Source organism: Notechis scutatus, chromosome 1 (genome assembly GCF_049901735.1).
Source record: "Notechis scutatus isolate UNSWTSFEM ecotype Mainland chromosome 1, rNotScu1.2, whole genome shotgun sequence".
Taxonomy (NCBI): domain Eukaryota; kingdom Metazoa; phylum Chordata; class Lepidosauria; order Squamata; family Elapidae; genus Notechis; species Notechis scutatus.
The window spans coordinates 191,864,304-191,891,321 of NC_142009.1; the positions used below are offsets into that span (position 1 = coordinate 191,864,304).

The 27,018-nt window shown below is 42.0% G+C and overlaps 1 protein-coding gene across 1 annotated transcript in view; it reads right to left on the minus strand.

Moving 5' to 3' along the window:
- CERS6 (ceramide synthase 6) overlaps positions 1-18,455 on the minus strand; it is a 141,510-nt gene extending 123,055 nt beyond the window's left edge. The window contains exon 1 of the mRNA XM_026685070.2: positions 18,013-18,455. Within this exon, the coding sequence (XP_026540855.1) occupies positions 18,013-18,182 (170 nt within the window). The 5' untranslated portion in view covers positions 18,183-18,455. The remainder of the gene's footprint in view (positions 1-18,012) is intronic.
- Between the last annotated feature and the right edge of the window lie 8,563 nt (positions 18,456-27,018).

A 27,018-nucleotide genomic window follows, 5' to 3' on the forward strand; every position in this document is an offset into this window, starting at 1 on the left:
TTTCATACCCCTCCTCTTGCTGCACATTCCATGACAGCATCACAGCACTGCACAAAGATATATTGGATAGCAATGTGGAATGTCCAAAGGATGAGCCGGGGTAAATTGGATATCATCAAACAGGAGGTGACCAGATTGAAAATCATCCTCCTTGGTATCAGTGAGCTATACTGGATAAACAACAGTTATTTCCAGTCAGAGGAGGAATTAACTATCTATTAATCAGGCCATGACACCCAGGAAAATGAATGGAGTGGCATTTATCACAAGCAGGAAACCCACCAAAGCAGTCAAAAGCTTTCTCATGGTTAACGATTGCATTATGATCATCCAAATCTGTGCCACATCCCTCAAAATCATAGTTATCTACATCCCAACAACTAATATGACAGAGCTTGACTTAGAGCAGGGCTGTCAAACTCCTGGCCCTGTCAAACTCACATGCTGGCCATGCCCACACCTGGTTTAGCAAAGGGGGAAAAGGTCCTGACACGTCATGTGACACAGCCATGACGATGTGACTTTGACACCCCTGACTTAGAGAGGTTTTGTGCCACCATTTTTTGTACAAGTGCCCCCAAAAGACCTCATTTACATACTGGGTGTTTCCAATTCAAAAGTTAGCAGCCAAGCAGAAACAGGCGGCTTTGGACTTGGGGAGAGGAATAATATGGGTAATTATTTAATTCAATTTCAAATCACGAGGACCTAGTTCAAACAGCACAAGTGTTGCTTTTACTCTTGGACCTCACCAAATAAACTGCATTGTAATCAGATCAACTATGTCATGTGTAGCTATTGCTGATCCAGTTCAATCCTCAATGTCAAGACATATCCAGATGCCAATCTGGGTGTAGATTATGAATTGTGGTGGCTAAGGTCAGAGTGGAACTAGGCAATATCAAAAAGACAGCACCACCAAAGACATCACCAAAATCCCTTCCATGTATGCAACTGAGATGAAAAATAGGTTTGAACTATTGGATACTGCTGAGAAGGTGCCCAACAAACTGTGGCAAGAAATTCAATTGCCCATCGTTGAAACAGCAGTTGAACACATACCACACAAGAGCCCTGAGAAAAATCCTGAGTGGCCCTCAAATTAAACCATCAGAATAGCCAAGCTATGAAAAACAGCCAAAGCAGAAGGCAAATGGGAGGAAGCAAAGAGATTAAATGTGGATTTCCAAAGATGCTGAGCTTGTCAGCTGGAAAGCTGACAGCCGGGGTCTGAGACCTGAGCACCGTGTAATGGGGTAAGCTCCCATTCCTGCCTACCTAGCAGTTCGAAATCAGGCAAATTCAAGTATAATTATAGCCCCCACTTCAGTGGGAAGACAACAGCATTCTGTGCATCTTTGGCATATAGCCATTCTAGCCATGTGACCACGGAAAATATCCTTGGACAACATTGGCTCCCTCAGCCAAGAAATGGAGATGACACCGCTAGAGCAGTGGCTCCCAAAGTGGGCGGTACTGCCCCCTGGGGGTGATGCCTTGGGGGACAGTAAGAGACAAGGGGGCCGGCAGGGGGGTGCTAAGAGGTGGCAGGGGGGCGTTCGAGGTGGCGGCCCTGCAGGCTCACTGACTGCCGGCCACGCAGCCCATTGACTGTTTCATCGCACCGTAGCCAGCGCCTCAAATGTGGAACTCGCATGGGGTGAGCCTTGCCAAGCCTGGCGGGGGAGAGGTGGGAGGTGGTGGAAAGAGGGCGCCTTAGCTTGCAGGCTGCCCTGTCTGGTGGAAGCGGCGGAGGCATGCCAGAAGGCCCGAAAGCAAAACCCTCCCAAGGTGCACAGTGGAAGGGGTGGGTGGTCCGGCATTAGGGCACCCTTCCCCGGAGGAGAACAAGGGAGTGCGCAGAGCCCGCCTGGCCTCCGCCTCTCCAGCCAGCCGGGCTTGCGTGCAGGAAGCGGGTGGGTGCAGCTGCAGCTCTCCAAGGCGCGTGGCTCGGTTCAGTTCAGCTCTACGTGGCCGTCGAAGACCTAGTCCTAGAACCTAGCCTCCCTCTGCAGCCCGGTTCTTCCGACCGAGCCCTGCGCTTGCTTGCTTGCTTAGTTTCCAAGCGATTGTTCCCTCTGCCTCCCCTGATCTGGGCTGCTTCCGCACGCCTTCCTCCTTCCAGGCGGAGCATAAAGATGGGCAGAACACTTCACTGAAGTTGGGAGTCTCTGAGCGTGTGCAGAGTATCTCCCCTTGCTTGGCCCGATGGAAGTGGACCTTGGGTTGAAGCAAAGAGGGTGAGGTCAGCTGCACTGCTGCCCCGAGGAGGTTGGCATTGCAAAATTGGATGCCAAAGAGGGCTGGAGAAGGGGCAGAGGGGCAGCTGCAGGGGGCTGCAGAAGGGGCAGCTGCATTAAGGAGCAGGAAGATCTTAGCCATGGTTTATTCATTGACTAAGCCGGAATCAAACAGCATGCTAAACTCTAAACCAGAATGGCTGGGTTGATATATTCAGCCCGTGTTTCTCAACCTTGACAACTTGTGTGGATTTCAATTCCCACTCTGGCTTTGCTCTACTTTCTCAAAGTGCCACTGCTGTCGCATTCTTTCTGTCTGTCTGTCTGTCCGTCCGTCCATCCATCCATACAAAAGGTCTGCCTGTCTGTCTGCCTGCCTTTCTACCTACTTACCTACCTATCTATCTATCTATCTATCTATCTATCTATCTATCTATCTATCTATCTATCTATCTATCTATCTATCTATCCATCCATCCATACATACATACATACATACATACATACATACATACATACATACTACAAAATGTCTGCCTGTCTGCCTGCCTTCCTGCCTGCCTACCTATCTTTCTGTCTACCTACCTACCTACCTACCTACCTACCAATATAGATCTACCTACCTACCTACTTATCTACCAATCTATTTACCTACCTACCTATCCATACATTCATTCAAAAGGTCTGCCTGCCTGCCTGCCTGCCTATCTACCTATCTATCTACCAATCTATCTACCTACCTACCTACCTGTCTCTCTGTGTGTCTGTCTGTCTGTCTCTCTCTATCCATACATCTATCCATTTTCGAAGCGCCAGTCCCACAGGCACATTGGGAAAGTAGAGAAAAGCCAGTCTGGGAGGGAGGGAGGGAGGGGGAGAGAGAGAGAGACCTGATGTATCAGATTAAATTAAGGCCTAGTTTAGACTGAGGCCCTTTTCCACATTGAAACATCTTTGCCAGCACATTGAAACATCTTTGGCTTCTATAATTAAAGGTTTTGTGGACAAAACATGGTCAAGACTATCAGGAAGCTCTCACATTTTGTTGAGGCTTTAAACAGGATCCATTGGACCAGATCTTCACCCTAAAAATTACTTTCCCCCAATGTATTACAGTGCCAATTCTGTAGAAGGCAAAAGCAAAATGTACTGGTAAATTACAAGGAGAACACACACACGCACACACTCCCTTCTAACCCTGCTGGAGCAGGTGATTGGACTAGAATAGATATCTCATTATCTTTCTCTTCCCTCCCTCCTTCTTTATTTCTTTTTCTTTCTGTCCCTTCCTTCCATCCCCCCTTTCTTTGTCCCTTTTTCTTTCTTTCCCTTTTCTCTTTCTTTTCTTCCTTCTCTTTCTCTCTCTCTCTCTTTTCTTTCTCTCTCTTTCCCTCTCTCAAGCTCACCTCACTGACTTGACTTGCTTGGGCAGATCCCTTCAGTGCAGTGGGCTCAATGGGGTGGACCTGTGGGGCCGGCACCTAGAACGCGGCAGTGTCGGCATGTTTGAAAAGTAGAGCAAAGCCAGAGGTCAGTAATTTTTGCTGCAAAGAATCACAAAAGCTTCTGGGTTGTGCACAAGAAGGGACACGCATGTCAATGCAATTCAGCAACATAAAATAGATACAAATAAAACAAATCAACAAGAATCGGCAAAGCATCTCTGATTAGATTTTATTCACTACTAGAATCTAATCAGAGATGCTTTGCCGATTCTAGTCCAATGACCTGCTCCAGCAGGGTTAGAAGGGTTAGAAGGGAGTGTGTGTGTATGTGTGTGCATGGCTGTCAAAACTCCAAAAACAGGTCAAGTATCTCTGGGGAGGCCAGTCATAAATTAGAACACCTGCTAAACAAGCAGCCATTAAGTGAGGACCACTTATATTTGGTTTGCCAGTCACCTGGCCATGCCCACCCAGTCATATGACCACCAAATCATACCTACCCCATCATGTGACCAGCAAGCCATGCCCAGCCAGCAAGCCACGCCAGCCAGTCACGTGACCAGCAAGCTATGCCCACCCAGTCACATGCCCAGCAAGCCACACCCTCAAATTAGGCCACGCCCACAGGAATTTGAATCCCACCCCTGGGTGGGGGGCACTGAGGATGAGTTTGTAGCACCAAGGGGATGGTGGACTGAAAAAGTTTGGGAACCACTGCGCTAGAATCAGATGTGACTGAACAGAGAAAATTTTACCTTTACTACTATTAATAATATTTTTTTTTTAAAAATTAAAATCTAGTATCTTGTTGCAGTATCAGAACCAAACGACTATATGGATGTACCAGCTCACAGAGACAATGAAGCTGGCAGCCCAGCAGGCAGGACAGAATTAAAATCAAACACCATCACATATGTGTCCTTTGAAACAGTTGCTACTGTACCCATCTCAGGCCTGGGAGCTACTTCCTTGCCAAACATAATGGTAATTTTAGAAAATTCTTCGCCTTTCTTGCTCAATGTCAAATGTGCAGCTTTCTTTCCTCTGCCTGAATCCATGTAGGATGTGTATGAACCTAATGACGGAAAGAACCACAGGCCCTGATTTGGACAATTATGCTAATTTTGTGGCCCCTTTGACTGCTAATTTCTTTATCATTTAGGAATCCTGTCAAATAAATGATAACCAACCGTGAGACCCATCACAGAGTTTGGGTTGCTAATCAGGAAAAGGCTGGAATGGAAAAGAAAATGTGTGCTTTCAAACCAGTTTGGACTCCCAAGGGTTGTCAAAATCAATTTCATTGAGGGCCACCTTAGGGCTGTGGTTGACCTTGGGGTGGGGTGGGGGCATGGCTGACTGGGTGGGTGTTGCCAACTGGGTGGGAATGGCCAACTGGGTGGGCATGGCCAGCTTGGCACCATTCCCTAAACTGCTGGCATGTTTCCTCTTCGTACTGGGTAGACCAGGCCAAAGCTACGTTGGCCTGACCTTTCTTCACACTGGGTAGACCAGGCTGAAGACATGCCTGGGTCAATCTTTCCTCTTCACATTGGGTAGACCAGGACAGCCCCACAGGCTGGATCTGACCACATTGCGGGCTGGATGTGGCCTACGGGCCTTGAGTTTGACACCCCTGCCCTATACCATTTCAGAGAAATGATTATTCAATCTCTTCTTAAAAACTTCCAGTGTTGGAGCATTCAACAAGCCGCGGAGGTGCAGTGGTTAGAGTACAGTACTGCAGGCTACTTCTGCTGACTTCCAGCTGCCTGCAATTTGGCAGATCGAATGTCACCAGGTTGATTCAGCCTTCTGAGGTGGGTAAAATGAGCACCCAGACTGTTGGGGGCAATATGTGGAGTCCGTAAACCACTTAGAGAGGGCTGTAAAGCACCGTAAAGCAGTATATAATTCTAAGTGCTATTGCTATTCACGACTTCTGGAGGCATGTTGTTCCACTGATTAATTGTTCTGTCAGGAAATTTCTCTTTAGTTCTAGGTTGCTTCTCTCCTTGATTAGTTTCTAACCATTGCTTCTTGTCCTGCCTTCAGGTGCTTTGGAGAATAGCTTGATTCCCTCTTCTTTGTGGCAACCCCTGAGATATTGGAACACTGCTATCATGTCATCCCTAGTCCTTCTTTTCAAACATACCAGCAACCGTTCTTTATATGCTTTAGCCTCCAGTCCCCTAATCATCTTTGTTGCTCTTCTCAAGTTGAAACAGTTGTAAATCAAGTCACTCACATGACTGACCCAATTTTATGACCTTTTTTGCATCAGTCATAAAGCAAAGCTGGCAATCTTTAAGCAAACACTGCAGTCATTCGGTGAACCCCATTGTCACATTTGCTGAAAACAGGAAGTAAATGCTGATTTGGGGCAAAACCATCATAACATGCAGTCACAAGACGGCAGGATGTTGCAAACAGCCATAAATGCAGGCCAGTTGCCAACTGCTTGAACCGTGGTCATGTAACCATGGGAGGGGAGGTGCTGCTGTAATTTTGAATTGGGTTGAAAGTATCTCTAGGGAGATCTGTTGTAACTTGGAAGTGTCACTAAGCAACTGGGTTGCAAGTCGAGGATTACTTATACTCCCCAACTATGTATGTTATATCCCCTCCCTTCTGTCACATTAATATAGTATTGTAGCAATTGGTAGTACCGCTGAAAGCTTGGGGGGAGGGGCTGGTTTGTATAACTGTGAACTCATTTTTTTTCAGCCAACATCTAAGAAACTGAGTAGTTTTTTCCCCACCTAATTCTATTCCAGGTGGTGTTTCATATTTATATTCTTCAAATGAGCTCCCAGTGACACATATGTTTTGTAGCCCCTGTTTTCTCAAGAAGACATCTGTGAGATTATTTTGGCTAAGAAAGGCAGTGAGAGATTGGTTTAGGGGTAGCCAAGGGGTATCATGGATTCCTTCTCCTAGCTCCATGGTGTCAAACTGGCAGCCAGTGGGCTGGATGCATCACGTGCAGGCCACGCCCATCCCGGCTCCGCAAAGGCAAAAAACATCATGTGATACAATCAAGTTTGACACCTGTATCCTAGCTGAACATACTGATTAGATCAGGGGTGGGATTCAAAATTTTTAACAATCGGTTCTGTGGGCGTGGCTTAGGTGGTAGGCGTGGCTTGGTGATCATGTGACTGGGTGGACATGGCTTGGTGGTCATGTTATTGGCTGGGTGGCCAACTCAATATCACTCACTTCGAGGCACGCATCTCCTCGCCTGGCCTCTCATGACTGTGGGGATGCTGCAACAGTCGTAAGTGTGAAAAATGGTCATAAGTCACTTTTTTCAGTGCCATTGTAACTTTGACCACACAAGCAAAGTGCCAGCAAAGGAGGGGGAAAAAACTCCAGAGAAGTTCCTGAGACAGGAAGTCTAGTCCTGCCAGGAATGTAATAAGGGTTAACAGAGAGAGTTTCTGTAAGCAACACCAGAATGTTTTCTTCCTGCCTTCCTTACAGGATTAGGCCAGTAATTTCTTCTAACAATCGGTTCTCCAAACTGCTTAGAATGTTTAACAATCCTTCCTAGAGCATAGGTGTGAAGTGGTAGAATTCCAGCCCTGGATTAGATCACTATCCCTGTTGTTTGAACACCCAGTACTTAACGCTGTTGCTTTAGTTCCAAGTAACCACAGTACTATATCTGTTTTAGACTCAATTTAGCAACTCTTCCCCCTTACATAAAAGCAATCATATGGAGCTTGTTCAGCAATTTATTTTTATACAGTTCTTATGTGTAATTAGTCTTTCACAGATGTAATCAAAAGAAAATCTTTGATGAAGTGCATTCAGGTTACCCAAGATTGAATACTTACTTGGGAGAGTTTCACTGAATTCAGCAACACATATGCCAAAATAACCACGATTAAAGTATTTAACAAAAAAATACAAGCAAAATGAATCATTCTTACTTATTAACAGTTCTAAGGCAAAAAAAAAAAAAAAAAAAGCACCACAATCTGGAGCTTCTGCTACATTTGCATTACATGATTTAAGCAACAGAAGCATTTAAGGGACAAGATATTAAATGTACTACTGTGTGGAATAATGAATTGAGTTCACAGCATCTCATAAGTATATCTGCATATACTTATGAGATGCTGTGATATCAGTTCATTATTCCCAAATATTGGGTGAAGTGAGCACCATTAAATGCTGTATCAATTCCGGGATATAGCATTTAATGCTATTTAAAAAAAGCAAAAAGAAAAGAAAAATGAAAAAGGGAAAGTCCTTTCCTCCAAAATGCTAAAAGGTAAATGCCCACTGCATTTCATCTATATGAATTTCAATAGCTATTGGACGTATTTGCAAAGCCACATTGAGACTTGGTTTAACATTTGACAAACTTGGAGCATAATTTGGACCAGCGCTTCTCCTCCCCCGTACTCTCCCAGCTACCTTGTTTTATTTCTGTTTTACCGCCCTTGTGCAGATCTCATTACCAACTATCCCAACAACACGGGATAGTAAGTGGTGCATGTTCTACACTGTAGCCCATAAATCCTGGTTTAGGCTTAGTGAAATAAGAATTCCTAAACCAGAGGTGTCAAACTCAAGGCCAGTGGGCCGGATCTGGCCTGTGGGATGCTTAGATCTGGCCCACAGGGCCATCCTGGAAACAGCAAGGGACCGGCCTGTGGTGCCTCTGCCAGCGAAAATGGAGCTCAGGAGGGCCCAACATGCCGTTTTCGCTGGCAGAAGATTGCAGGAGGCTGCTGCAGCCGGAAACGGGGCTCGGGAGCCCGTTTTTGCTGGCAGAGCGCTCAGGCCGCCTAGGATGCTGACACGAGTGATGTCGAGCTAGCCATACCCACCCCTGGTCTCCCGAGGACAAACACAACCCTGATGTGGTCCTCAATGAAATTGAGTTTGAGACCCCTGTCCTAAACAATTGTCTCTTTTTGTTTTTCTGCCTCTATGTCTGTCATGACTCCCGGTGAGTAGTTAAACTACTTCTTGAAGATCCTAGGGCTGAGATAGAGAGGGACTAGCTCAAAGTCACCTGGCCAGACTAGAATTTTTACTCTCCCAATTTCTAATCTCATATCTCTATTACTACCCCAAACTAGTTCTCATGTTTAGAAACCACAATTAACAAAATCATGGCTTAATCTATTTGAACTGTCACTAAAGGTTAGTTTATGGTTCAGCCACCATTATCTACTCAGAAAATGGAAGGGTAAGAATGGCTACATGGTACAGTCTTGCTCCAGTTTCTTTTTAGGTACATGCCAGTAGACCCTGTTCCTTGCCCCTGCTACTATACAGATAGCACAAAGATTGAGAAATCACTGTCAATCAGCACCTTATTGCAGTATATTATCTTGGACATGTATCTTGGGTTTCGTGTATGTGTGGGTGTGTATGATCAACATCTTGTGGGAACCAAGGCACCTATACATTCATACATACGGTAAACTCCACAAATGCAACTTTGAACTTTAGAGAAAACAAGACACCTTATATATGATTGCTTAGAAGAAATTTTCATTACCTTCAATATTTTCAAGTAATTATGCAAGTAACATTACAAGCGAATGCTGTTTTGGTTTTTGGTGTGTGTGTGTGTTTGTGTGTGCTTTTGAGTCAATCATGAATCCTAGTGACTACCTGAACTAATCCTTGAAATTTTCTTAGCCAAGTTTTTCAGAAGTGACTTGCTGTTGCCTATTTCCTAGATCTGAGAAAGAACACCTGGCCCAAGGTTACCTAACTGGTTTTGTGCCTAAGACAGGATTAGAATTCATGCCCTCCCAGTTTCTAGCCCGATGCCTTAACCAGTGCACCAAAACGGTTCTAGTAGGATGCTAGCAGACACAAATTACAGTTAAGAAATATATTGTTTTTGATATCTATTAGAATTATGAAGATGCAAAAATGAAATTTCATCTGAAGTGGGGGGAGAAGCCCAGACCTAAACCTGTAAGAAACTAGGAGATGGTGATAAAGAAGGAGAATTATGCACATAAGCATAATAACGAGGCTGATTATTAACCCAGTGTCTGTTCATTTAAATCAGCCTCTCCAATCACATAATATAACCACAAAGAGGCATTCCTATTTAAATATTTTTTCGGATGGTTCAAATACTTACATATGCATCACTTGATCTAGCAGTATGTTTTTTATTGCAGAACAAACTGAAAGCAGCATAAAGAAAGAATTCAAGTGTTTAAATAAATTCCAGTGAAAATATTCCCTGGGATTGGAGAAAGCATGTGATGAGAGGTTGGTTTACCTCAAATATTGTTTACTGCAATTACTATAGCAAACTATCTTCCACTTGCAACCAAACCCTTAATTTGCAGGTAAAGCACTATGGAACAGTTTTTAAACTACGACCCAGTAATTTGATGTGAAGAATCTTTTAATTGAGAACTACCATTAGCCTATTCTTCTCCCTAGACAGCAGTATTTCAGACAAAAATGCCAATTTGCAAATTCATCTACTATGTTATGTTTCCAAGAAAAATAGCATTTATCAGTAAGAATAAATTGTATTAGGCCTTCAGGTTCAAAATGAATTTAACTGTGCTCCATCTAGAAGCCGTTCTAGCACCTTGTCTTAGAAAAGCCTCAGTGCACCTAGCATGAATTGATTTGCTTAAGTTCTTATCAGTTCTTACAAAAAGAGCTCACTTAATGGTAGGGTACACTTTTCATGAGTTAAGTATCCATCCTGATCTAAACCAGAATAACCCACTTTGAGCTGCCTGGCTCTTCTTCCACCCAGTTTACCACATATGTTGCCAATAGAGGTGTCTAGCATAGATTTTGTTGATTCTGCTAGCAAGACTTACTGAACAATAATAGGCTGGAACATTTTAGTTCCCTTCTTCCAGATAGCTAGACAAAAATATATTTTCAGGATCCCTTCCAAACAATTTTTTCCAGTTCTAGTGAGAAGCAGCCCATCTATTACCAAAAGTCCCTTATAAGAAATGTGCCCCATTATCAAAAAAAATCCAAACTATTCTGATTGGCCCCATCCACAGTCAAATGTTCATTTCTAGTATTCTTTCTCCCAGACCCAAGTCTTTCAACAGGAAGAAATGGAAAATAAAACATCACAAGTGCCCCCAGATTCCTCACCCTCCTGGCCAATGCTCTGTAGCCCCTTGCAGCATCTTCAAAGGTATGTCTGGCTATGCTATTCGTTTCCACATAGTTCAGTAGGAAGGAAAATTGGTCGGTGGTCTGAAAAAGCATAACATCTCAGCACTCTGGCTCATATTTGCATTCTTTTCGATGCCTGTGTTGTATTCTTACATCAAGATGGAAGCTTATATGGGTAAAACCTTTTACATACAGAGCAAACTAAGTATTTCACAATGGTAGAATTCACACATCACATTAAACCATGATGAAGTTTGTTTATGATCAGTATCTTTTGGGAACCAAGGTTTATAAAGCTCAGCTAGCACAATCTATAAACCCAAACAGTTATTCAACAAGCTGTATGGCAAATTGATATAACATTTGTAAAAATCTAAATATTTTATTCTTTGTTTTTATTTATTTCTTAAATTTATAGGACACCCAATTTCTAAACAACTATGGGTAGTTTACAACAACAACAAAATCCCTGTCATAAAAAGAATACAATCAACTGGAAGAGCAAAATGTCAAAATAAAAGCAAAATATATAGCACAAAATGGAATAACACAAAATAACGTCCCGTCCCGTCCCCAAAAAATGGGGGAGGGCAATCAAGGCATGGTGATTTAAAGGAAATAAATTATTGGATAATATAATATAACTGGATAATATAATTAAAATAGTTTACAGGTCTCTTTTTAAAAAGTCATTAAAATAGTTTGCTTTAAAAAGCAAATAAAGTATTACCAATTTGTTGAGAAATATACAATTAAACACAATGTAATGAAAGTTGTGCTGGAATTTTATCATTCCCCACGTATTCTTCCATCACAGATTAAAGCTACTACAGTTGAAGTTCACTATTTTCATAATCCAGTACCATTTTCTTAAAAACTACTATAGTTGAAATATACCTATTTCATAAATCACCATCATTTTATTCCTTGGATTATTTATAGCTGATTCCTGGAATGCATTGAAAGATTAATTTTCATGTAGCAAGCTATGTTTACAGAACATATAAAAAGATAAACTCCAATCTTTGGGTACACTGCTATCTTGTATCTGTAACTATTTGTTCATGAAAGCCTTAACCCATAGTTTTTATTTACAAAAAAAATCACTGTGTAACCAAAGTATCTCATTCTAGTTTTTATTTCATTTTATTGCACTTTACTGCATTGTATTGTACCGCATTCATCCTATGATATCCAGATATAGAAACTTTGCTCATGCAGTCAAATATACACTGGGGGGAGATTTTACTCTTGTCTGAGAAAAACAAATTTGCCTCTTTATTTAAGCCAATCAACCAACAATTTTGCAAAGCCACATTCTAGAGCCCCAGATAATACTGAGATCCAGACTGGAGAATAACTGTAGCATGCAGAAGCCATCATTTCATGGTTTGGGACATGTAAAACTATGGTTTGCTACAAATGTATACTAAATGTCTTGTTTCCTCCCACAAGCACAAAACTGGACCCAGGAAACTATAGACCAATCAGCCTAACATCAATAACTGGGAAGATACTGGAAAAGATAATAAAAAAACAGATCTGCCAACATCTAGAAACAAGTAAAGTAATAACTAGCAGTCAGCACGGATTTGTTAAAAACAGATCATGCCAAACCAATCTTATTTCATTCTTCAACACAGTGACTAAATTAGTAGAGCAGCAAAATACTGTGGACATAATATATTTAGATTTCAGCAAGGCATTTGATAAAGTAGACCACAACCTACTTCTTAGTAAGCTAGAAAAAAGTGGAGTAGATAGCACCACCACTAGATGGATTCGCAACTGGCTGGCAAACCGTACTCAACGAGTAGTCCTTAATGGGTCTAAGTCTACATGGAGAGAAATAAGCAGTGGGGTGCCACAAGGTTCCGTCTTAGGACCAGTACTCTTCAATAACTTCATTAATGACTTAGATGAGGGAATAGAAGGGGAACTTACCAAATTTGCAGATGATACTAAGCTGGCAGGAATAGCTAACACCCAAGAAGATAGGCTCAAGATCCAGATGGATCTTGACAGACTAGAACACTGGGCCATATCTAACAAAATGAAATTCAATCTAGAGAAAAGTAAAGTCCTACATTTAGGCAAGAAAAACCAAAAGTACACATATAGACTGGGTGAAACCAGGCTCAATAGCAGTAACTGTGAGAGGGATCTTGGAGTCTTAGTGGACAACTAGCTAAATATGAGCCAGCAGTGTGCAGCCACCAAAAAAGCTAATGCAATCCTAAATTGTATTAACAGAGGGATACAGTCAAGATCAAGGGAAGTACTAATACCACTCTATAAAGCCTTAGTAAGACCACACCTAGAGTACTGCATCCAGTTTTGGTCACCACATTATAAAAAAAATGTTGAGACTCTAGAAAAAGTACAGAGAAGAGCAACCAGGATGATTAGGGGACTGGAGGCTAAAACATACGATGAACGGTTGCAGGAACTGGGCTTGGCTAGTCTAGTAAAGAGAAGGACCAGGGGAGACATGATAGCAGTCTTCCAATATTTGAGGGGCTGCCACAGGGAGGAGGGGGTCAAGCTATTTACTAAAGCGCCTGTGGGCCAGACAAGGAATAATGGATGGAAACTGAACAAGGAGAGATTTAACCTGGAAATAAGGAGAAACTTTCTGACAGTGAGAACAATCAACCAACGGAACAGTTTGCCCTCAGAAGTTGTGGGAGCGCCATCAGTTGAGACTTTCAAGAAGAGATTGGACTGCCATTTGTCAGAAATGGTGTAGGGTCTCCCGCTTGGGCGGGGGGTTGGACTAGATGACCTACAAGGTCCCTTCCAACTCTGATTATCTGTATCTGTATGATTCAGTTACTCCATAATGTGTAAACCCATACTTTCTCATTTATTCCATAAAGAATGGTTAAGCAAAAATTGTTGCATGAATGCAGCTTGTGTATACTTTGCATAAACATTATATTTTACTGTCTTCTTGTTCTTAAACTTAAAGATAGGGCATGTGAGATATGGACAGGCCAATAGAAAAAAGAAACAGGTACTGTTTAGAACGCAATAGCCTTTTGCATTGAATCATCAGATCACAAGCCACATTGTCACTGGGTTTACACATAATGCTAAGTCATAATGTGTTTTGTTGTGCTGTGCTTTAATGTACTGTACAAATCCAGCCATTGTGTTTACAGATGGCAGTTTATGCCTTTATTAAATAAGTCATGCTTAAATAAACCATGCCTTTGTCTCTGAACCAAGCTTTGAAATAGTACTTTTCCCTTCCACAAATTTCCAATCACAAAACATTAACATGATCAGAATTCTGGAAAGGAAGCAGCATCATTTTGTTCTGTCCTTAAAAATTAGACAGCAAAGAGGCTCAGGACAATCTGACTAGGTTTATAGATTATACTAAGCCATTATACATTTGAATTTGATGCTGGCTTAGCACAGTGTGTGAATCTAGCCACTGTGATTTTTAAACAATGGTTTATGGCTTAAAATTGGGAATTTATCCAAATTGTGGCTTGGTTGACAAATCATGGTTAAAATTCTGGATCCAGACATCTGCACCAATGCTCCAAATATACAAGAATTGGCTAATATAACTTTATAAATAAAATAATCAGTTCCATTTGATTCAGAGTTTCCTATATTAATTTAAAAGTAAACAATTTTCATCCAGACCTAATTAAAGTTCAGCATGTAACCCTAACCTAAAACATGTAGTTTTCACATGAATTTCCCATCTTCCTTACGCAAACATTGAAAATCTGAGTAGCCAACTCTTTATAAAAAGCAATTCATACGAAGTGCATAAAATTACTGAACATGCAGTTTCTTCTGAAATGGAATTATACAGTACTCCTCAGAAGAAATTCTTCAAGTACACAAAGCCTAAAACAAACTCCAGGTCATTAAGTTTACCTTCCACTGTAGACAAATTAAGTATGTTTGCAAAGAGTTTGCTTCTTATATATAAGGAACAAAAGGACATTACTGGATATTCAATTTAGCTAATAAAATAAAAGGCAATTTGTTCCTTTCCAGGGCAAATTGTTATGCAACAATGAATCTCTGGTTGCTTAGTTTTAAAATAAAGGAAAAGGTGCTATTTCAAAAGCCTGTTTCTCATCTTACATATTGCAAATAAATTGGTTGATTTCAAAATATCCTTCAACTTATAATAGCTCTGTCCTGTCAATACCTGTTCATGACATAATTCTGTCAGTCATGTTGCTCAATTTTCACGTGTTCTATTATGATCATTCTGCCATAAACTGAAAATAAGGGACAAGAACAGAGTACATTCAGTGAGATCAGAACAGAAGATGTGTGCTGTGATTATGAATTGCAGGAATTTTTTTTGAAAAATGGAGACCAAAGAATGTGATTAGAGATGAGGGAGACAAATGTACCTGTAGCATTAACTCAAATATGAAATTCTGCTGTGTCCACCATAAGGGGTGATGAAAGAAATAGCTGCCTTCTCTCAAAAGGCGTTATTCTTGGATAAGGAGGACTAGGAGATAAGGCTAATAGCGGCAGCATTACCTTCGGGTATGACTATGCTGAGCAGACTTATCTGGCACTGTTCAGCCCCAGTTAGAGCTTCAGCTGCTAGATATCAACAGACATTTTTCAGCTAGGCAACATCTTTTCTCCTTTCTATACTGTCTTAAACAGGGCAATCCTACAGTATGTGGAGAGAGAGGAAGGAAACAAGGCAGGGAAATTTTCTTTTCCAATACATTGCCAGCTTGTGGTGACAGGTGGGGAGTGGGGGTGAGAGAGGCATGGGGTTTTATTTCCCCCTCCTTTCCTATTTGACTGTTTTTGTAATTTCTTACTTTGTCCTCCCACAGCTTCTAATTAGAGGAAAATGAACTATGTCGAGGCTAGCACAGTTCTTCCTCCACACAGTCTAAGAAAGTATTGGATAGTGTGGATCTATCGCTTCTGCTGGTTCATCTCTGGCATGGGTGTGAGTGTCAGAGTATCACTGGCTACAGACTTTTCCACAGGCACAGGAAAGATGCTTGCAAGATCCTTTCAATACTGAATATTTTTTTAACAATGGAGAAGGCAGAACTTGAAAAATCTAATGGCCCTTGGAAAACACTATCATGGACACATAAAAAAGTCTAGAATAAACAGACTTTTCCCCCCAAAGCACTTACCTGTTTCTATCTGTTGCTGCTATTCAGAGGAAGTTTTTTTTTAAAAAAACACACACAGTTTTTTTAAAGCATGTAGTATTTAATGAAAAAGAGCAAGTGATAAAGGTCTTTCATTCCCTTTCTTAAAGAGCTTCTATGAAATACCTTGGCTACATTGGGGAAACAGACAAATCTTTCCCCCCCACAAGAACTCCAGTTGAAAAGACTGAGGTGGGATGAAGAAGAGGAGTCAGGGGATTAAAGGTAGAAATTAAATAGTAAAGGAAAAAGGGTCCATATACTGTTATCAACCTCATCCTTTTATCTTCTAGTATGTCAGATTAAGAAGCTTTGATATACTGTATTATATACAATCAGGATATTAAACAAATCAATGACAAAGAAAACCTTAACAATTTGGGTTGACTATCTCACCTGGAAACCTGGAATAAAAAAGTAAAATTCTAAACAGTATCAATCCTAAGGGATTGGGAAAAGAATTGTGGAGAAGTGTATCTTAAGCAACAAACCCTTTTTACTGTATAATATTTTCATTCTATGGATTGGGTGACATTTACAATGTTTTATCAGTTTACATTAGGATTTAGGAACTATGATTTATTTATATTGCTAATTTGATCAACAGACATTTTAGCTGTGGTGAATATTTTTTTGAGTTGAGGACTAAAAAATGAACATGAACTATACCTTAATTATTAATGTAATTTAATTTATGACAAGAACATACTACTTAAGTAAATGCACAACCCTAATCCTTTTTGCTTATTAACCATATGAACGATATACAAATCCCTTGCTTATAAAAATCAGAAATTTATTTTTAGAATTGGACAAAATTGAGAAGTTATTTACTGTAGGATCTATTTTGATCCAGGGCTCATGACTCTATTTGCTTTTACCTGCTTGAAATTCTGCAGCTTCAGCTTGGAATTAAATTAGTTATTTTTTAAAAAAACTCAATTAAGGCTATGACTATGTAAAGAAAACCTTTTTTCTCTCTCTTTCAATGGATTTTATAGTTTCTCCTTCCTAAATCCTGCTGTTAGAAAACAGTGTTTGGCATCGGAGGGCCTACCTTAAAGCACATTCCATTGAATCCTGCTATATTTATTTGAAACACAAAGCCATGAGGCTGTTCAAATGAAGTTGATTGAGTTGATTGAGAGACAAGAGTTTCGTTTTTTCTGAAGCATATCATTCTCCACAGGGTAAAACCACCAACCCCCCCCCCCCCCACAAAAAAATTTTTTCCTCCATTCTTCCAATCTGATACCAGCAGACTGGCTGATCCCTGTCAGTGAAATTTTGCCTTTGAATGCCATCATGTGGGCTTGTTGCCCATCACAAAACCACCTGCTCTGATACTACAGAAGAGCGGATCTACGATGAACTCAGATGCTCCCCAGCCAAAATAAATCCTTTTTGGGTTGTTTTTTTTTTTTTTTTGCTTTACAAATCCAATGATCACACCCTGGACTAAAACAAGTGTTAAAGAAACCACATCCCCTCATCTCTCCTCTTTTTCTTCAGGGAAGTTTGATCCGTCCATCCCATAGTCCTAACTCCAGAGGCTAAATTAGAGTGGGACACACACACACACATAAGGGTTCTTTCCCTACAACCAACATATATATAAATATAAATATATATTTATTAGTTGTAGGGAAAGAACCCTTATGGGGGGGTGTTTAGCCCCCCCCCCCTTAATTTAGCCTCTGGAGTTAGGACTTAGGTATATATATAAAACGACCAATATATATAATTATATATACCGGTTTATATATTGGTGGTGATGTATATATTGGTGGTAGGGAAAGAACCCCACATATATATATATAGAGAGAGAGAGAGAGAGCTTCAGGCGCACAGCAACCAACCCCAAGAGGCCAACGCAACACCTCAGCCAGCCGGGTACGGCCGTTGTTAAACGGGAAGAGCGGACTTTTCCCCACCGGAGCCTGAGGTGAGATGGGGCGGGGAGGGGACGACGAAGGAAGGCGATGCCCAAGGTAGTTTAAGCCACCTCACCTTTCGAAAAGAATGCGGATCATGAAGATGCAGAAGGCCACGGGAAAGGCTAAGTAGAGGTCCTCCACCTGAGGGTAGGTGGCTTCTTCGGTGTTCTTCAGATCCGCCCAAGTGACATTGTGGGGCAACCAAAACCTCTCGTTCCAGAACCAAGCCAGGATCCCTGCCATCTTTGCTTTGTCTGGCTCAGCTTCTGCCCCTTCCACCACCCTTTTTTTTTTTTTTTTGGCTTTTCCTCCCCGCTTGCCGCCGCCGCCGCCGAAGAAGAAGATGCTCAGGCGCGCGCGGGTGTCCGCCGAGCTTAATGTGCCTTGAATCTGGCCGGTCAGCGCTACGGATGCTATTCTAAACCCCTCCCTGAGCGGCAGCGGCGGCAGCAGCAGCCACCGCCAAGCTGGGCCCACCCAGCCTTGCCAGCTTGCCAAGCTTCAGCGAAAAGGCCGCCCTGCCTGTCACAAGTCCTTCAAGGAGACGCCCCCTGATTGGCTGCTGGGACTGTCAACCAGCTGGACGCAGGCGAGTCCTAAGGCTCCCCCGATGCAGCTGCTTTTGCCCCCCCCTGCCCCCCCCCCTCCCGTTCAATCGAGGAAGGAGGAACGAAGGGTGGATTCCGGCTGGGCAAATTCAGATTGCTTCCTTCGGGTGCTGGAAGTTGGGGTTGTTCGGGTTTGTTTGTTTGTTTTTAAAAAAAAACTGGGGATGGGTGCGGGGGGGAGGGGGAGGGGGAGATCTGATGTATGATTTGTGTTGCTTGCAACGAATCGAACCTTCTAGCTCTCTTTGCAGGAAAACAACATCATCATCATCAACAACAACAACAACAAAGCGTTGCCTGTCCATTGGATATATTAGGCATGTGTGTTTGAAGAGGAGAGGTCGGTGTGCAAACCCACTGGAATCATGTCACATTGGGGAGAAAATAATAATAGGACATCAGGAAAGGTGGGAATGCATCTAGTGTGAGTAAAATATGGAGTGTGGGGGCCCCACCCCTAAAATATAAACAGGTGTGCATGGTCTTATTGCTTCTGTGCCTAAGTTGAGCTGTAGGATAAGCCTACCCTCCCTCATCCCTCAAAAAAAAAAAAAAAAATAGGTAGCAGCAGCAGAGGAAGGAAGCTTTGGCAACAAAAGTCAGTTGGGTCCATGTGGGATGTGCTCTGATTCCCCCTCTGCAGGGAGAAAACTTAACACAAAACTACAGAGTTAAGCCTGTACTGTCTATACATACATACATACATACATACATACACTGCTCAAAAAAATAAAGGGAACACAAAAATAAGACATCCTAGATCTGAATGAATGAAATATTCTTATTAAATACTTTGTTCATTACATAGTTGAATGTGCTGACAACAAAATCACACAAAAATTATCAATGGAAATCAAATTTAGCAACCCATGGAGGTCTGGATTTGGAGTTACACTCAAAATTAAAGTGGAAAAAAACACTATAGGCTGATCCAACTTTGATGTAATGTCCTTAAAACAAGTCAAAATGAGGCTCAGTAGTGTGTGTGGCCTCCACGTGCCTGTATGCCCTCCCTACAACGCCAAGACATGCTCCTGTTGAGGTGGCAGATGGTCTCCTGAGGGATCTCCTCCCACAGCTGGACTAAAGCATCCCCCAACTCCTGGACAGTCTGTGGTGCATCGTGACATTGGTGGATGGAGCGAGACATGATGTCCCAGATGTGCTCAATTGGATTTAGGTCTGGGGAACCGGCAGGCCAGTCCATAGCATCAATGCCTTTGTCTTACAGGAACTGCTGACACACTCCAGCCACATGAGGTTTAGCATTGTCTTGCATTAGGAGGAACCCAGGGCCAACTGCACCAGCAAATGGTCCCACAAGGGGTCTGAGGATCTCATCTCGGTATCTAATGGCAGTCAGGCTACCTCTGGCAAGCACATGGAGGGCTGTGCGGCCCCCTAAAGAAATGCCACCCCAAACCATTACTGACCCACTGCCAAACTGGTTATGCTGGAGGATGTTGCAGGCAGCAGAACGTTCTCCACAGCGTCTCCAGATCCTGTCACGTCTGTCACATGCTCAGTGTGAACCTGCTTTCATCTGTGAAGAGCACAGGGTGCCAGTGGTGAATTTGCCAATCTTGGTGTTCTCTAGCAAATGCCAAACATCCTGCATGGTGTTGGGCTGTAAGCACAACCCCCACCTGTGGACGTCGGGCCCTCATACCACCCTCATGGAGTCTGTTTCTGACCGTTTGAGCAGCCACATGCACATTTGTGGCCCGCTGGAGGTCATTTTGCAGGGCTCTGGCAGTGCTCCTCCTGTCCCTCCTTGCACAAAGTTGGAGGTAGCGGTCCTGATGCTGGGTTGTTGCCCTCCTACGGCCTCCTCCACATCTCCTGATGTACTGGCCTGTCTCCTGGTAGCGCCTCCATGCTCTGGACACTACGCTGACAGACACAGCAAACTTTCTTGCCACAGCTCGCATTGATGTGCCATCCTGGATGAACTGCACTACCTGAGCCACTTGTGTGGGTTGTAGACTCCGTCTCATGCTACCACTAGAGTGAAAGCACCACCAGCATTCAAAAGTGACCAAACCATCAGCCAGAAAGCATAGGAACTGAGAAGTGATCTGTGGTTACCACCTGCAGAACCACTCCTTTATTGGGGATATCTTGCTAACTGCCTATGCTTTCCACCTGTTGTCTATTCCATTTGCACAACAGCTTGTGAAATTGTCAATCAGTGTTGCTACCTAAGTGGACAGTTCGATTTCACAGAAGTGTGATGATGTAAAAGATGTTTTGTAACCTTCGTGAGGCAAAAAGAGTTGCACCTGTGGCAAATGCTGGGAAAGCGGGACAAAAGGGAGTTTGCGGTGTGACCTCATTTTGACTCAGTTCCTGGGTTGGCAAAAATTTAATTGCATGCTAACTCACCAGTTGTGTTCCCCCAAAGTTGTTTTCCCCTGAAGCTGTTTTATTATATGATTCATTAAAAGGGCAGAAACCTCTCTGAGACTCATGGTGTTATCTGAATCGGGAACAGCCATGGTTGCTTATTTGCAGAAAGTGGAGTTTAAAGACTTGTTTAAGTTTCAAATGTGAGTTATTCTTCAACCCAAATATTGTTTATTTGCTTCCTGGAGCTATTCAGGGTTTTCCTCATTCTAACTAGGAGCTCGAGACACAGCATAAAACTCACTCTTCCAGTTGTTCCTGCTATAACCCCCTTGGAGCACATTGGACAGTCATTTGGTCCTAGTATTTTCTCCACTATACTTTACTGGAATTATTTTCAATTGGATGGCATGCTGAACTTCAGGTAAATTATTTAAATTGGACTACTAATCACAAGGTTCAAAGAGAAGTAAGATTAGTTCATAAGATTTCTTGCTATTCCTTTCAGGTATATAGCATGTATAAGAACATAGTCATGGTCTTGAAACTTAATCTAGTCTTATTTTGGAATCTGTGAACTAATATCACACGACATTACGCTACTTTTGGTTCTTCATCCTCAGCTGCTAAGGTAAAGGTAAAGGTTCCCCTCACACATATGTACTAGTCGTTTCCAGCTCTAGGGGGCGGTGCTCATCTCCAGCGCTGTCCGAAGATGTCTCTGTGGTCATGTGGCTGGCATGACTAAACGCCCAAGGGGCATGGAATGCTATTACCTTCCCGCCAAAGTGGTTCCTATTTTTCTACTTGCATTTTGTACGTGCTTTCCAACTACTAGGTTGACAGAAGCTTTTGTTCGGGTATTTTCCCACGTCACTGAACAAACATTGCTACAACTTTAAAAGCACAACTATAATGACGTGGGAAAATACCGAACAAAGGAATGCCATACATGTAAGTACCATAAAACTTAAGAAAACAAATATATATATATATATATATATTCTCTTAAGTTTTCTTAAGTTTTCGCGGGTACTTACATGTATGGTATTCGGCTTGGTTCGGGTATTTTCCCACGTCATTGTAGTTAAAGTTGTAGCAACGTTTCAGTTTTAAGTTTTAAAGTTGTAGCAACGTTTCAGCAGAATCTCATCTGCCATCATCAGGCTTCTGTATTGTGTCCGTCTGTGAGTCAGACTTTTACAGTGGTTTCAGATTTGAATTTGGGGCAGCCTATTGCTGTGCCAGAATGGTTTTTTCTTCATCCTGATTGGTTGGGAGTCTTGGTCTGTGTTTATTGGTCTCGGAGTTTGCTGTGTTCTGCTTGATTGGTGTCTCTAATATCTTCTGTCTGTTTTTTGGCTCTTTTTGTATCTTGATTGGCTGGCAGCATTGTGTTGCTTTATTGGAGGCCTTTAGTGCAGCTTGGCTTCGGGTAAATGGACGGCTATCATTAGTTAGGAAGCTGGGTTTCATCTGGGTGCCTGGTTGGGATGTGTTTGAGCTGGAAGTATCAGGGGGATCTGTTTGTGCCCAGGTGTTTGCCTGGCTTGTGGTGTGGAGATTTTTTTGTTTGTGAGTGCAGGCTTCCAAATGATTGACAGCCTGGTGGAATCATCTCTTCTATTCATGCTTTCTGGTCTTTTTTTCAATCTCTATGGCTTCTCTGATGATTCTGTGATTAGGGTTTTCTATAGTGGCCAGGGTTTTGGTGCCATTGAAGTTGATGCTATGACCTGTAGCTTCCATGTGTTGGACTAGTGAGGAAGTGTGTTCCAGCTTTTTGACTGCATTTTTGTGTTCATCCAGGCGGGTGCTTATTCTTCTATTGGTCTGTCCAATGTATGTGGCCGGGCATGATGCACAGGGGACTTCGTATATGCCTTGGTTTTCCAGGTCAATTTTGTCTTTGGGGTTTCTGAGGATGGCTGCTATTTTTCTGTCTGTTTTGAAGGCAGTCTTGATGTGGTGTCTGTATAGTATCTTACTAATTTTGTCTGTAGTGCCTCTTATGTAGGGCAGGACAGCTGTTCCAAGGGTCTGTTCATCTTCTGGGTCTCTATTATGTCTCAGTGTGTTTTTGTGGATCAAGTTGGTGATTTTGCTTTTGTGGAAGCCGTTGGCTGTCAATATTTTAGTCAGGGTGCATAGTTCAGTCTTAATGTGTGTCTTGTCTGCCAGGCGTTTGGTTCTAGTAATTAGTGTTTTAGCCACGGAGTTTATCTGTGCTGGGTGGTGGTGGGATTGGGCGTTGAGGTAGCGGTTGGTGTGTGTTTTCTTCTGGTATATGGTGTGTCCTAGTGTGCCATCTGTTTTTTGTAGATTAGTACATCTAGGAATGGTAGTTGTTTGTTTGTTTCTGTTTCCATGGTGAACTTGATTTTGGGGTGTGCGCTGTTTAGGTGTGTTAGGAAATTGTTTAGGTTTTCTTGTCCATGGGGCCAAATCACGAATGTGTCATCGATGTATCTTAACCATAGTTTGGGTTTGAGGATGGCATTGGCCAGGGCTCTGGATTCGAATTCTTCCATGAACAGGTTTGCAATGACAGGTGACAGTGGTGATCCCATGGGAGCTCCTTCTATTTGTTTGTATCTTTGTCCTTTGTATATGAAATATGTGTTGGTTAAGCAGTGTTCTGTTAGTTCCATGAGGTGTTTAGCTGGTTGGTATTTATTTTTGATGATTTCAAGGGTCTCTTTTATTGGGACTTGAGTGAATAGTGAAACCACGTCAAAACTTACAAGCAGATCTTCTTGCTCCACGTGTAGATCTTTGATCATTTCCAAGAAGTGGTATGAGTTTTTACATGAGAAGCTGCTGTTTCAGCATGGGGCTGTAGCTCTTTTGCTAGGTGTTTAGCTAGGTTTTGTAGTGGTGCTCCTCTGGAGCTGACTATGGGTCTGAGAGGTATGCCTTCTTTGTGTATTTTTGGGAGGCCGTATAGTTTGGGGCATCTGGAAGATTTCTCTCTGGGTATGATCGTGTGTTGGATCTCTTTGCTTATGTGGCTGGTTATAATTTTCTTCTTGGTTAATTTTTCCAGATATGTGGTTGGGTCTGTGTTTATGGGTTTGTATGTGGAGTCTTGGAGTAGGTCTGTCAATTTTGTTTTGTAGTCTTTTCTGTCCATTACTACAGTGGCATTCCCTTTGTCTGTTGGGAGGATGATTATGCTGCTATCTCTTTTCAGGGTTTGTAGTGCTTTAATTTCATTTTTCTATAAGTTGCTTTTTGGTGGTTTGCTTGTGCATAAGATGTTGGTAACTTGGTGTCTTATTTTATCAGCTTCATCTGTATTTAATTTAATTAGGCTGGATTCTACTGCACATATGATGGATTCTGTGGGGATTTTTTGGGGTGCTATAGCATAATTGAATCCTTTGGTTAGGACATCTGTTTCTGTTTTGGTGAGTTCTCTGTTGGAAACGTTGTGCACTAATTGTTTCAGGTGTTGTTGTGAGTTGTTGGGGGTTTTCTTGTCATGTTCTAATTTCTTTAGTTTTTTCAATAATTTTTCCTGTTTGTAAATGCCTTCAGAATCAGCTCTCCAAGTTGTAAGTTGTTTTATCTTGTCCCAAAGTAGAGGGTGGATTTTGCTGCTCAGTTCCAGGTGTAGTGCTAGCAAATCTTTGTTTAACTGATCTAATCGGAATCTCTTATTGTGGAGCTCGTTCCTTAGTAGTAGTATATATATATAGTAGTAGTATATATACTTAGTAGTATATATATATAAAGTTTTCGCGGGTACTTACATATATGGTATTCAGCTTTGTTCGGGTATTTTCCCACGTCATTATAGTTGTGCTTTTAAAGTTGTAGCAATGTTTCGGCAGAATCTCATCTGCCATCATCAGGCCATCGTCAGACAAACACAATACAGAAGCCTGATGATGGCAGATGAGATTCTGCCGAAACGTTGCTACAACTTTAAAAGCACAACTATAATGACGTGGGAAAATACCCGAACAAAGCTGAATACCATACATATATATATAGATATATATAGATATATAGGTATATAGGTATATAGATATGTTCTGTCTCACCTGTAGCCACAAGGTGAGAGTCCAAATGTCCCAAAGGAATAAACATGAACAGACAAAATCAGGAATAACAGAGTTAACTTTCCTCTATAGTCGTCGTTGGCAGCTTTCCCAGAAGCTGTCTTCAAACTCAGATAAGGAGCCACACGATAAATCAGAGCCGAAAGGCAAACAGAAGGCTTCTCCCAGACTACGAACGTAATTAACGAAGTTTGACCCAAACAAGGATCGTTAGCTAACACGCCTCCTTATGTTTCCTTTCAAATTGTGCTTGACGTCTCACCCTACGTCTAGTCCTTGCATCAACCCAACATTCGGCATTTTGATCATCACTCAAAGACTCTGGCACATTCTGTGGATCAGCTGCTGACACCTGAGGCATAATGGATGTGGAATGTTCTGGAGAGGAAGGTGATTCCGACACTTCCTCATCCTCCTGGATGCATCTCCCATTAAAGCAGGTTCAAATTCCAATGCCAAACCCTCCTCATCACTCGAACCTGTGTCTTCTGACACATCAGACTCAAAGCGCACAGCAGGCTCAAACCTCCCAGTCACAACACTGATATATATATTTGACTGACTCAGAGAAGAATACAAATGCTGTGTTAAATCACGCTGTTTAAGAACACCAGAAACAGCTGTTCAAGTCTAATTGGGCTTGCTTGTGCTTCCAACAAAGTAACTCTCTTTAAGCCTCTGAGAAATCCAGAAGGACACTCTTGAATATGATAATGTAATTTCATTTTGAGAAACATAAGCGAGCCATGATGTCCTTTTCATTGGAAGAGTGCACACTGACCAGTATTCATGCTGGTGGCAACTCCTTATGCCATTATCATTTCTAAGATCTTTCCATACACAAGAACTGCACTGATCTGTAGTCTTATGATTCTGCAGCTTCTGGAGGCCTTTACAGGCTGCACTAATTAATTGTTGGTTCAGCAGAAAATAATGGTTTTGCAGTGTTTTCTCTGGAACTATGAAGTGTAGCTATTTTCTATTTGTGGGAACTCTTACCTTTTATCTGCTTCCTAGCATTTAGGCTCTCCTTTCTTGAACTAAAGTGCCATACATAGTACCTTGCTGGCTGCCAAACCATGTCATTTTGAAGTATTTCAGTAGTAGCTTTGACATTTCCCCTCACCCAATCATGTTTTCCCTTACTATAAAAACAAATGTAGTCAGAACAGAGAGACAGAAAGCTGCTGGAATTTTTGTTTTCTGCTTCCTATTGGCCAGCTGGATGATCCTCTCCCTGATTCTCCACAGCTTAAGGGGAATAGCAGTGAAAGCATTACTATAGTTGTGTGAAAGTTTGTGATGCTGTGGAAAGCATTACTACAGTTGTATGAGGTTTGTGATGCTGTGGAAGGGCTCTGTTAGTTGCCTGTTAGGGTCTTTTGTTGTTCTTTCATTGCAGTTCAAGTCTTTCTTTTGTTATGTTTTCAAGAAATCTTTTTTTTAGTATAAATGGATGGAATTTAATTTGCAGACTAATTTTGTAATACTGCATGGGCAGTTAGATTGTTTAAATCTCCATATATTTTAACTGCAAAATATTCAAGCATTTTGAAATATCTGGCATATTGATTGTGTTTCAGAACATACACAGTGATTTCTGCAGGTTTTGTCTGATTTCTGGGAGATGAGGGTGGATTCGAAAAATACACTGGTAAAGACTGATTTCTACAATAAGAAATGGTGGCTATTGGAAGTCCTTGACCTACGACCACAACTGAGCCCAAAATTTATCTTGCTAAGTGAAACATTTGTTAAGTGAGTTTTACCCCATTTTACGACCTTTCTTTCTTGCCACAGTTGTTAAGTGAACCATTACAATTGTTAAGTTAGTATCATTATTCTTAAATGAGTCTGGCTTCCCCATTGACTCCTTGCCAGAAGGTCCCAAAAGATGATCACAAGGCCCTGGGACACTGCAACCGTCATCAATATCAGTCAGTTGCCAAGCATCTGAATATTGATCACATGACCAAGGGGATGCTTGCAATGATTGTAAGTGTGAAAAACGGTCATAGGCCACTTTTTTCAGTGCTGTTGTAACTTTGAACAGTCACT